Below are 11,379 nucleotides of genomic sequence, written 5' to 3'. Positions count from 1 at the left end.
ATAATCGAATCAGGCTCATATTCGTAACAGTCTCAGAACATCCATGTTTGTGTAACATCTCATGTTCCTTCAGTATGTCGGATGCTGTTCGTCGTTAGATGCGGCAGTGGGGAAGGGATAAATTAAAACCCTTCCCAGACCGACTAAGATCGTGGCGTCCACGAAGAGACTCCAACTCAGGAACGAGGATTCTGGGTTTTTTGGGCTCCATTGAGCGTTTTGCATGCTGAACCTTGATCATATTCTTGGAATCTTTGTTCAAGGCGTTCATCAAGTTGATAGCGAATATCTGCACGAGTCGTCAAGTAACCATATCATCACCAATTGCGCGTCGCACCAACGATCTTAAAATCTGTTCATTCGCTGATCGTATCAATTTCTGCACTGTCGTCTGCTCATCCTCCGACTCTTGCGGATTAGACGTATCAATGAGCTTGAACCTCCCCTCTGTGCTCAACACAAACGTTCCTGTAGCAACTTTACTAAGCCAAACGTGCTGCACATTGCCCACACCTTCTACAGCGTCTCCAAGGTTGACTTTCATAGCAAGATGCTGATCCATATATTGTGCCAAAGATGTCGAGAAATATGACGTGTTATTATCGCGTACACCACGCGCAAACGTTGATACAGTCTCGCGCGGTAAATTAACGTCCAGGGATTTCAGCGCAGGCGCGACCCCTAAGCTAAACGAAAGAGTCAACTGCGTCTCTTTCAGCACCTGTTCTAGCATCGCACTCGACGCCCGCCCGGAATTTTCACCCCTCACCAAGAACGTGATGGTCGCCTCGAGTATCATGCAAAGAAACCGAGGCGGTAAATGCAGAGTTGAGCAATACGCATCAAAACTTGTAGTCAGGAACTCGATAAATATGGTCCGCAGCGCAGTTGGCATTCGCGTCAACAGTAACGGCAAATGGGTGGATTGCTTCCGTCTTTTGTCCTTTGACGTCGGGGTGTATCCATCAGGACTAGCGAGAAGAGCAGCTCTGTACGCAATGTTCTCGTATTCAAGAGTAATGAATATCCCCATACAATGCTCCATTTCGATCAGTGGCTCATTCTCATCGTCATCTTCATTATTGACGTTATCATGAGTTGAGATGAATTCCCATTGACAATCAACCAATGCCCCAGCTTTATTAAGGGTATCATCAGTAACACTCTTCGTCAGAGTCACTTGCATGCTCTGCAAAAAGCCGCCTGTAAGCGTGTCATGTAGACGTTTTGAGTATGTCTTTAATGCATCTTGGTTGCCGATCAAGACTCGATAGTCTTTACTGTGATGGAGCGGAGAAAGACGATGGGCCGTCCATGATGTGTTGAATAGTTGTGATGGTGTTGCAATGCCCATTTTTGTACATTTTCCGGCTGATATGCTCTGTTGTGCTCAATGTTGTGTATGGATGGATGGATTTGGTGGTTGTGAACGCGTCAAGGTTGTATGGGACACCCGCGCTAACCCTTTTCGGCTATCATGCGTACCCTACATCGGTACATCCTACTGTGTGTGTACACCTACGACTCTTCGACCGCGTTAATAATGTCTCTACCAATAGACATAAACCTCAGCTCAGCTGACTATTGGATTTGGATTTGGATTTTCTATTGTTTGGTGACTTCATTATGTCGGCAAAGCTGGTGAAATTTCTGAGCTACACTGAAGGATGAATACGATAATTGTCCGAAAACAAAATCAATTCTCCCGAGGTTGGTGACATTTCCAGGATCATTGGAGTATTTACGATCACATAACTGGGCACGTTTGTATACTCATCGATATCACATATCCATATCACCTACATACTTGGTATTTTCGGAGACATATCAAGATGTAGTACCTAGGCACGGCATGTTCTTCGTCCGCAGTGGCATAGATCGATATGACCTGCATGTACAGCATTGATCATGCCAGTAAGGCAAGATTTCACACAGCAGGGTTGATACGATAGACCAAGGCATCTGGAAGAATGCCACACCAGATGAAATGGACCAATAAACTGAGGGGCGCTTGTATCCTTGTTATCGGTGGTACTTCAGGTCTCTTGGTTCGGAGTTGCAGAAGCAAGCGTGGAACACGGCATAAGAACCTAGTTGCCTCTCCTGCTAGCTTAATTGCGTTAACGTCCGGGGCCTCCAGTGAAAAGCCCACAGCTGGATGGTCTGCGATGAGCTCCCATCTCAGTGGCCTGTAGCCTGTAAGGAGTGATGAGAGGCATGGCCTTTGGTCCAAAACCCATTCGAGTCAATCTGGTCATCCCTGGTGGAGTCGATACAGAAATGTGGAATATACTACACCAAGAGTCTCAAGAAAATGCGGTTGAAGAGTTAGAACGGCAGCCGACAACCAGTCATGTTGGTACCGTGAATAACACCGATGAGGCATGACTGTGTTGTATGGAAGATCAAGATGTGAGGGATTCAACGTTCAGCACGAATGGAGGCAGATTTTTGGTTTGGGATTAGATGCTGAATAGTTACCCAACCTGGAATTGAAGCACCCAGTTGACATTTCATTCTTTCTCTTTCCGTCATATGCTCACGTCCACAATGCTCATCCAATTTGACCAAGCATCAACTAAATATCTGGTCAATCGGCGAATACCGTGGCATGTAAGTTTTCCCATGCATAAGGCGATCATCCGTCTAAAAAGCCATCCAGCCATCAGGTTCCTGGCACTGGCCACACCCTATGAATATTGGAATTCCGTCCCAGATGGTAAATCTTTCCGAGTCATGCGGAATAACGGGTCTAGAGCTCAATTCGCGTCCAGCAGCATCAAGCCAAACTTCTTGGACAGAGGAATGATGGGGTTGACCACTTGGTGGAGGCAAGTAGACGCATGGATGCATCTCCTCTCGCGCGTTGAGATCCATGTCCCTTTCAAAGTTAATCATGAAATCTCTACGCTGTGTCCGAGTTTGAACTCCATCTCCAATCTCAGCAGAAAAGTACTCAACAATCCTTCCGAATCCAGATACCGTAAGAAGCCCGCCAATCCAGTGTGGATCAACACGATCGCCATGCCCATGGGGTATGGGCAAAGTACGTAGAAGACATATAATAAGCAAATACATGCAATGGTGAGTGGCAATAAGTGTTGGCGTATCGGTGAATGGAGGAGAGCGAAGGATGTTTGTTTGTAATTTAATAAACATATCCCTGCGCACATGCAAAGGAATAGGCACAGGCAGCCTCCCAGCTTCGTATTCTCGTAGTAAATGATTCAAATGTTCCTTTCGAGCAGAGGCGTATGTCTCCAAGAAGTAAGCAACGCAGTATCTGAAGAAGGATGTTCTGTGTTAGCACTATCACAGTAGACTGCTGAATAGAGTACTCACGTTAGCGGAATGAGCCTGAATTGCAATTGCGCGGTTCCACGTTCAAACATCAGATCACGATCTGATTTTGAAGGAAACCTGGACTTGACGAGGCTTTGATGGGAATCAAAGAAATTGTCCATCACGCGATTTGCTAAGTAGTAAGACAGTCGAGCACAAACATCCTGCCTGCGTCGCAGAGTATGCAGGTATCTAAATGTGTATAGGTAGCCACCCTTGGCACTCTTTGCAGGAGGGAACAAGTCGGAAAGAAGAACGACGTCGTCCTCGGGGTTCATTGTGTATGTCCGCTCGTGGTTGGTAGTAGATGGAAGCGTACCATGACGTCGACGTCGTAAGTATCTTTGAGCGATAGCTAGTTCGTGTACGGCCAGGACCTCGCAAAAACCACGGCAGACAAGTTTCAGAGATAAAAAGTCGTGTACACCACATTCCATGAATATCGAAATTTGAATCTCGACCGGCAAGTCATCCCAGTAAGACGCTGTAAGCGTAGGTTCTATATCTTCCTGGACAATCCTAAAATCGCACAGAATGGTCAGTGCAAGCACAACGTGGGAGATAGGTCCATTCAATAACTGAGCTTACTTGGAGGATTTGGTTCTTCTCAACCCTCCAAATTTATAAGATTTCTCCTTCGGACTGTGCCAGCCTTCACTGGCCCTTTTTGGTGAGGAGAACAAACGTCGCATGGTGTGGTGGACGGTAGGAACTCTTGGAGAAGACCCGGCTTTCCTAGTGTTGAAATAACCATGATGTGTTCTTTCAAAATGTCATGTGCCATGTTGCGCCATGCCTTGCATCCTAAAATCAGACCATTGATGGTGAAAGGGTGAAACTTAGGAGGCTGTGTTGCTTGAAAGTTGAGACATTCAGATAGGCAACATGTAGCCTATTCCGGACTAGCGCTGCGGCTGGTATGGGTCATTCGCTCCTCTCCGAGACTCCGAGTCCGATGGCTTTACATGCCTCTACTTCCTCAACTGTATATATTCAGCTACAAATTACACGATGATTTGATGTTGATAGAGTTAAATGGACGATGCTTATTTAAAGCAATTAGCATAACTCAACAGAGGGATGCGGATTATGGATAGCTCGACTTGAGGAGACGTCAAATGGCGGAACCCCCGAACGGCAGCTCTGCTGCTGGTGGCCTGAAGGCTCATGCATGCGTCCTTTGCCAGAGGAGAAAAGTCAAATGCGACCGACAAGAACCATGCATATCCTGTGTTAAAGCACGCGTGGATTGTGAGTATCGCGAACCGCTACCGCCTCGGAGGCGAAAAAAGAAAGATTCCGAAGGCACGTTGGCTGCCCGGGTCCGGCACTACGAATATGCACTCCAGAAAGCTGGAGTTGATGTGTCTTCACTTGATGCAGATAAACCCCTGCATTTGAGTGCTAGCAATACACTAGAAGCCGAGAATATCCAGGGCACCCCGACGTCTCGAGGCCACCTTAGCACTATCTCGGATACACCGTCCGAGAATACTCCTGGGCAAGGGCCAGGTAGATTGGTCTCGAGAAGAGGAAGATCCCTTTACCTTGACAAGTGTGTAAAATCGTTCCGCATTTTAGTCCGTGTCAGTTATTGCTGACACATGAATCAATAGTCACCTGTGGAATAGCGTTAGCCACGAGCTTCAAGACGTCAATGACATTCTCACCGAAGACGATCCAGTCAGGTCTGCAGAGCCTAGAATACAGAACGGAGAAGAGTTCAATAGCAGTTTTTTATTCGGTGGTGGAAAACCACGCCAAACCCTAACACATCTCCATCCAAATACCATACAGATCTTTCAATTATGGAATACATTTCTTGACGGCATCAATCCACTTACAAAGATTGTCCATGTACCCACATTACAACAGCAAATATTAAACGCTGCCAGCGACTTGCAGTCTTTGTCGCCCGAAATGGAGGCTTTAATGTTCTCAATTTACTCATCAGCGTTGCTGTGCATGCAGGTGGACGAAGTTCAAAAATACTTCAAAGAATCCAAAACTACGCTTTTGGCTCGATATCGGCAGTGTGCGCAACAGGCTTTGGTAAATGCAGGAGTCCTTGGGACATCAGAGCTGATGGTACTTCAAGCGTTTGTTCTTTTTATCGTACGTATCGAGATCAACTTCTTCGGAAATGATCTAATACTCTCTACAGCTTTCAGTCCGACTTGTATACAATCGACATATTCTGTGGTCTTTAACTGGAATTTGCATTCGGATAGCACAGCGCATCGGTCTTCACAAAGACGGCTCGAAGCTAGGTTTATCCGTTTTTGAAACAGAGATGCGTCGACGAATTTGGTGGAACTTGATCGTTGTTGATGCCACCATAGGTCATATGGCTGGCTGCGAATCACATATGTTACCTTTAGCAGATACTAAATTACCGAGCAATATTAACGACAGCGCACTTGATCCCGACATGAAGGAGATCCCGAAAGAATCCTCTGGGCCGACCGAAATGTTTTTTTGTCTGATGTCTTATGAGCTTGGTGTCTGGCTCGCTAAACAGGCGAAAACCAAGACATCATCTTTCGATGGTTTCTGGGAGTTTTTAAGCTCTACAGCAATCTCTATCGAACAGAAAGATATCATGATTGACGAAATAGAGCAACTTTTTGAAAGAAAATACATCAGTCATTGTGATTCTTCGATCGCACTACATTTCGTGACATTTATGGTTGCCAAATCGGCCCCGACTAGGTCCCGACTGCGGGTACATCATCCACGACAATACCAGGAAAAGGGGCAGCCTCTCCCACCGGCCGAAAGGGATTTGCTACTCGATCTTTGCTTTAGGCTTCTAGAATATGGAGATCTTGTTTTCCGAAGTCGGAAAGTACAAAAATTCTACTGGTATCTCGATTTCCATTTCCCCTGGGAAGCTCTGATCGTTATGCTTTCAGTATTACGCTATCACACGACTGGGCAAGAAGTGGCCAAAGCCTGGAAATTGATGGATGTGCTGTTTAAACGCCAACAAAAAAGTATGGCTCGACGCAAAAGAAGTCCTCTACATCTAGCAGTAGCCAATTTGGCAATCAAGGCTTGGTCGGCACATGTCACCGAAGCGGAGCGCAGTCAAGTTGACCCTTTGCCACAACCTGAAGTTATTGATCTATTATGGCGATATACGCATCAGGATGTGCCACTGCCTTCAACGTTTGCAATCCCGAATGAGGCGACAATACAGCGGCCACCAATGGCCTCAGGATATGCTACAGCATCATCTCAAAGACCCATTGCGAGTCCGACAGCAAGCAGAAATCATCTAATTGCGAGTCAGGACAATACTGCCCAAAACATCTACAATCAAATATTGCCAATCAGCACCCAAGGGGATCCATACAATCAAAACGACGAGGATGGTAGCAAGAATGCAATAGAAACCGCCATGGATGTCGAATCAAGCCTCCTCAACGACAGCCCTCTTGACTGGGATCAATGGGATGCCCTACTCCATGAGTTTCAAGACTACGACAGCGCCGGCGATATGAATATGCTCTTCCCTCCGCCGTTAGCATAGTGATTCAATTTTCGCACTTTAGGCTTGATTATATATTATCATCCAAGGTTATATTAATAAATAAGCAACACAAAGAAATGAATTATTATTTCTACGATATATAATTTCTATAAACGAACGTTGAAAAATCCGGCCAGCGACAAAATTGAGATATCATAAGAAAAATAATCAAGAAGTATGAGTGGAATGGATGCAAACTATTCTTCGAATGCCTTTCCTGGGTATCAATCTCCTTCTTCCCCCTTTACCTATCTTCCTGCGCCTTAACCTTGTTATGTATCAAGCCGGTTCCTTCTGCTTTTCTAACGAATCCAACTTGTACGCTTCCTTTCCTTCTGTGGCAGCCTGCTTGCCGTCCTCTCGCTTCTTGACACTGACCCATTCTGTTGCAAGAGCTCCAATAATGGAAGCACTTGCAAGTCCCACACAGACGTAAAAAGTGCCCACAAGAGCCCTGTTGTAAGCAATCAATATGGCAGATAGATTCTCGGCACTAAGTCCTGGTAAACTGTGGAATCCAGTTGCGCCGGCTGCGATTACTGAAGTAATGATGTCTGCGGCGTCTGGATCTTGGACGTAGATTTGTAATTGACTGGAAAGGCCGCTATTAAAGATAGTCTGCGCAACGGCAAGGAATATTGATCCACCCAAAGACTGGGCCAACATCATAATTGATGCACCCGTTGGTACATCCTTTCTCTCCAGGATGGTCTGCGCGGCAACGCTGCCTTGTTGCATGCCCATGCCGATACCAAACCCTAATATGACTTGGTAGCCAATCCACTTGCTATGTCCTGTAGTCGCAGTGAATGTAGTCAGGAGTCCAGCACCGATAGACATCACAACACTACCAGCAATCATGAAAGGGGTGAAATATCCAAGGTTTGTAACAGTAGCCCCGGCAATAATAGAGCCGAGGACAAGCGACAAGACCAACGGGATATTCATAATGCCCGATTTCACTGCGCTCGCTGCTTTGATAGCCTGGAACCAGACGGGAAGGTAATAAACAACCACCATCATACTGCCACCTAGACAGAAAGTGAAAAAGAAGCCTGCCATCATAGTTCTCTTCTTCGCGATTCGAGGGGGTACCGAGGCGGTCTCTCCCTTCCACACTTGTATCAACACGAAAGCAATCAGAAGAACACCAGACAGAACGAACAGGGCAATGATACTTCCATTGTTCCAGGGGTAAGTCTCGCCTCCCCATGTCAGCGCTAGGAGTAGGCAAATCATACCCGGAAGAAATGTTGCTGTACCGAATGGATCGAGTTGATGGAGTCGCTCCTGTAAAGTGTTTGCTGGGCTTGGATTTGGTGGTGGAGAAGCCTTCAAAATAAACAGGATGACCAAGATCGTGATGCCACCAATAGGCAAATTGATATAGAAGCACCATCTCCATGTCACGTTGTCTGTGAAAGCACCTCCCATAAGAGGAGCCACAACCGAGGCGATACCAAACAAACTACCCATCAACCCAGTATACATCGGACGTTTTTGCAGAGGCACAGCATCGGTGATGATGACAATGCAACCAGAGAAGATACCGCAAGATCCCAGGCCAGCAATAGCTCTACCAACAATGAAGGCAGTAGATGTTTGTGCTGCACCGCAAATAGCAGACCCAACTTCGAATAAGATGATAGCGGCGAGGAACACCCACTTTGGGCTGTAAAAAGTATAGATGCGACCGTGGAGCAGCTGAAACGAACAGCTGGTGAGAAGGTAGGCGCTACCATACCAAGCAATATCACCCAACGCATGGAAATCGTCGGTTATATGTGGAATGGCCGTAGCGATAATGGTTCGATCCTAGACGAGCGAGGTCTGTTAGCACAATTTTGTTTACTCGGAGGGCATATATTGATAATGGAAGACCTACGAGAGCAACGAGAAAAATGGCAAGGTACAATGCGGTCATAATAGCTATCAAAGACAACGCTCCAGGATACTCATGATTATCGGAAGCATCTTTTGAGGCATCGTTGGTTTCTTCGACGAGCTTTTTGTTGATAGGGGTGGTGCCGTCCAGCGTTGACAATTGACGATATGACTTTTCAGCCATGTTGGTGAGTATCAGCTGGATGTTGTTATGTTCTTGATTGATGTAGAAATACTGATTGATTTAATACAGAGAAAAAAGTTCAGAGACCTGGATTATTTATAAATAATCGACCTGACTCCCTAGGGAACGTTGGTGCCTCTTTCTTCGGTTCTTGACAAAAATCTCGGGCCCGAGGCCACATTTAGGACCCGATGGTAGATAAAATTCAAAAATTCAAAAGTGGCCCCGAGAGGCCATCAGTATCAACTCCGAAAAATGATCTTGGAGTTTCCGACAGACTATATTAGGCAGACATATTCTTCTCAGAATAAACAAAGAGAGAGAGAGAGAACAGGCATTACATCGTCAAATCATAGCTCCATGGTAGATGTTATATGTAAATATCCGGTATTTACAAGATCCATGGACGTCACTGAACGTTTCGATATTGATTCCCAATTATATTGTCGTTCTTTCGCAAAACAGAGCCTGTGTCAGATTCGCTCTTCCTTCATTAAGATGATATATTACAAAAACCAGCCAGCTATACAACGCACTTAAGCGCCTTGCACAACCAACCGAGACAGGTCTGCTGATTCATCTGAAACCTCTACCGGACCGAAATACTCCATGAAGACCTCAGTCAATACCTTTTCAGTAAGTGCCATATGCGGACCTGGAATAGTCTCAAATTCGAGTTTTCCTTGCTCGTCCAGCGAACGTAGTCCCAGCCAATCTTCCTTGTAAATAGGGCGCTCTCGAAGGGTTGTGATCTCGCCATTGGTCTGGTTGACCTCAGCAAACCATGCACTCTCTTTAGGGACGGCTGTTGTGTCTTCTGAAAACATGAACATGCCAAACCGATTTAGTGATTTGAGATTAGATTTGTATAAATCATTCTTCAACTCCCGCTCATTATTGATGTCGGCAAGGAAGTTGCTGTGTTCGAGATATGAGTCATATTCATTTACATCGCGGAAGTATTGCGCAGGGACGAGCCGAGATTGTACAAAATCAGACCATCGTCCAAAGCGCAAGAGAGCCTCGGCGCCGCGACAAACCCAATCTCCAGTGCTCTCGCACGACTGGAACTTGAAGATTCCGTTGTGCTGACTGCCCATCGTCACTAGGTTGTGCACCTTGGGAAAGTTACACCTCTCAACAAAAGCTCGCAGAAATTGTCCGCCTTGGGAGAAACCAAGAGCATTAACGGCCGGCGCTGTGCTCAAAATGGGTTCCGAAGCCAGCTGTTCGCAGACTTGAGCGATTTGTTCAGTGACATTGCCAATAAAGGTAGCCTGGCGATCTCCATTGTCTGAATCATCCAGATGGATTATATGTACATATGTGCCGGGGTTGACCTCTTCAGCAAGCTGTGCCACTTCCTTGAGACCGTCGGCCTGATAGCTGTCGCCTAATCCATGCCATATAATCAGTGGTAAGGGTGTCTCTTCGGTATGTTTTGTTGAAGGCAATGTGGTTGATAGTACAGGAAGTGCTGCGGAGAGCAATATAAGCTGTTGTAGTGGAAACATCATGATTGTTTTCCCTTTCAACTGTCGACCTTTGGAATGCGAGGTATGGACAATCCCCGACTTTCAAGTTCGTTGATGTCGGCGGAGACGGATAAACTAGTCTGTTTTGGACATAGTCCGGTGGAGACGGCGCGTAACTTACTCCGGAGTACGTATGGTGACAATACAATACCATCTTCCTCGCCTTGAAGATGATGTCATACCAATAAAAGACCTTACACTACCACTTTACTATGTAACAAATGCTGGAGGCTCCAAATTTCGAATCATACGATAACGTTAACTGAAGCATTTGACCCCATATATCCACTAGGTACAGGCATCATGGAGTTCGTGTATGGTATTATATTAAATGTTGTTCCTGTGGCATGCTTGTAAGATGCGCGAATTGGGAACCTTCATGGAGTATCAGAACTCCTCACAATAGTGACCATAAATGCCTTCGTGAGTATGGCCATACATGTATATCACAAGTATCTAACACAATAGCATTAAGAATAAGATTTCATGAATACGAGGAAGAATGAGGATCAGGTATTATCGTATCGTCGACGTAATTACAATACGCCAACCTGGAATCCAATCCACGGATCGTCTGGGTTCACGGGCGTCACAAAGCTAGCTTTGCCTCCACCGTCTTACACATTGCTCAGCGACCATAAAATAACTACCACTCTTTGGTTTCTGATTGTCACTATTTCACATCTTACATCAGGCATTTCCTGCATATTCTATCCTGCATAAAATAATAGTTCAATCGGTCATCTAGGCTCCATGTCGATATTTAACCCCTAGGTTCCGTTTATCCCTGTTTACATAGTTCGCCACGTGATTGTCATCATAACCCACTTTCAGCCTTTGTCATCGGACCCCCAAGCCACTAACACCTATCATGCGCTGTGGAAGCTTTATACCTAATG

The 11,379-nt window shown here is 45.8% G+C and overlaps 5 protein-coding genes across 5 annotated transcripts; 1 reads left to right on the top strand and 4 right to left on the bottom strand.

The window, feature by feature from the left end:
- Nucleotides 1-301: 301 nt before the first annotated feature.
- Nucleotides 302-1,354, bottom strand: EYB26_000602 (uncharacterized protein; the record flags this gene model as incomplete). Its single annotated transcript, XM_054259918.1, has 1 exon — nt 302-1,354. The coding sequence occupies one exon, from the start codon at nt 1,352-1,354 to the stop codon at nt 302-304; it is 1,053 nt and encodes a 350-aa protein (XP_054115893.1).
- A 1,292-nt stretch (nt 1,355-2,646) lies between these two features.
- EYB26_000601 (uncharacterized protein) lies at nt 2,647-4,034 on the bottom strand (the record flags this gene model as incomplete). The annotated part of the gene is made up of 3 exons (XM_054259917.1): nt 2,647-3,283; nt 3,343-3,861; nt 3,931-4,034. 3 exons carry the CDS (start codon nt 4,032-4,034, stop codon nt 2,647-2,649), a joined length of 1,260 nt encoding a protein of 419 aa, XP_054115892.1.
- Nucleotides 4,035-4,460: 426 nt separating this feature from the next.
- Nucleotides 4,461-6,877, top strand: EYB26_000600 (uncharacterized protein; the record flags this gene model as incomplete). The annotated part of the gene is made up of 3 exons (XM_054259916.1): nt 4,461-4,897; nt 4,959-5,457; nt 5,507-6,877. The coding sequence occupies 3 exons, from the start codon at nt 4,461-4,463 to the stop codon at nt 6,875-6,877; spliced, it is 2,307 nt and encodes a 768-aa protein (XP_054115891.1).
- A 279-nt stretch (nt 6,878-7,156) lies between these two features.
- On the bottom strand, nt 7,157-8,945 carry EYB26_000599 (uncharacterized protein; the record flags this gene model as incomplete). Its single annotated transcript, XM_054259915.1, has 2 exons — nt 7,157-8,692; nt 8,763-8,945. The coding sequence occupies 2 exons, from the start codon at nt 8,943-8,945 to the stop codon at nt 7,157-7,159; spliced, it is 1,719 nt and encodes a 572-aa protein (XP_054115890.1).
- Nucleotides 8,946-9,481: 536 nt separating this feature from the next.
- EYB26_000598 (uncharacterized protein) lies at nt 9,482-10,462 on the bottom strand (the record flags this gene model as incomplete). The annotated part of the gene is made up of 1 exon (XM_054259914.1): nt 9,482-10,462. The coding sequence occupies one exon, from the start codon at nt 10,460-10,462 to the stop codon at nt 9,482-9,484; it is 981 nt and encodes a 326-aa protein (XP_054115889.1).
- Between the last annotated feature and the right edge of the window lie 917 nt (nt 10,463-11,379).

Source organism: Talaromyces marneffei, chromosome 1, assembly GCF_009556855.1.
Source record: "Talaromyces marneffei chromosome 1, complete sequence".
NCBI lineage: Eukaryota > Fungi > Ascomycota > Eurotiomycetes > Eurotiales > Trichocomaceae > Talaromyces > Talaromyces marneffei.
The sequence above is the reverse complement of the archived record's forward strand: the minus strand, read 5'-3'. Positions and strand labels throughout refer to the sequence as shown.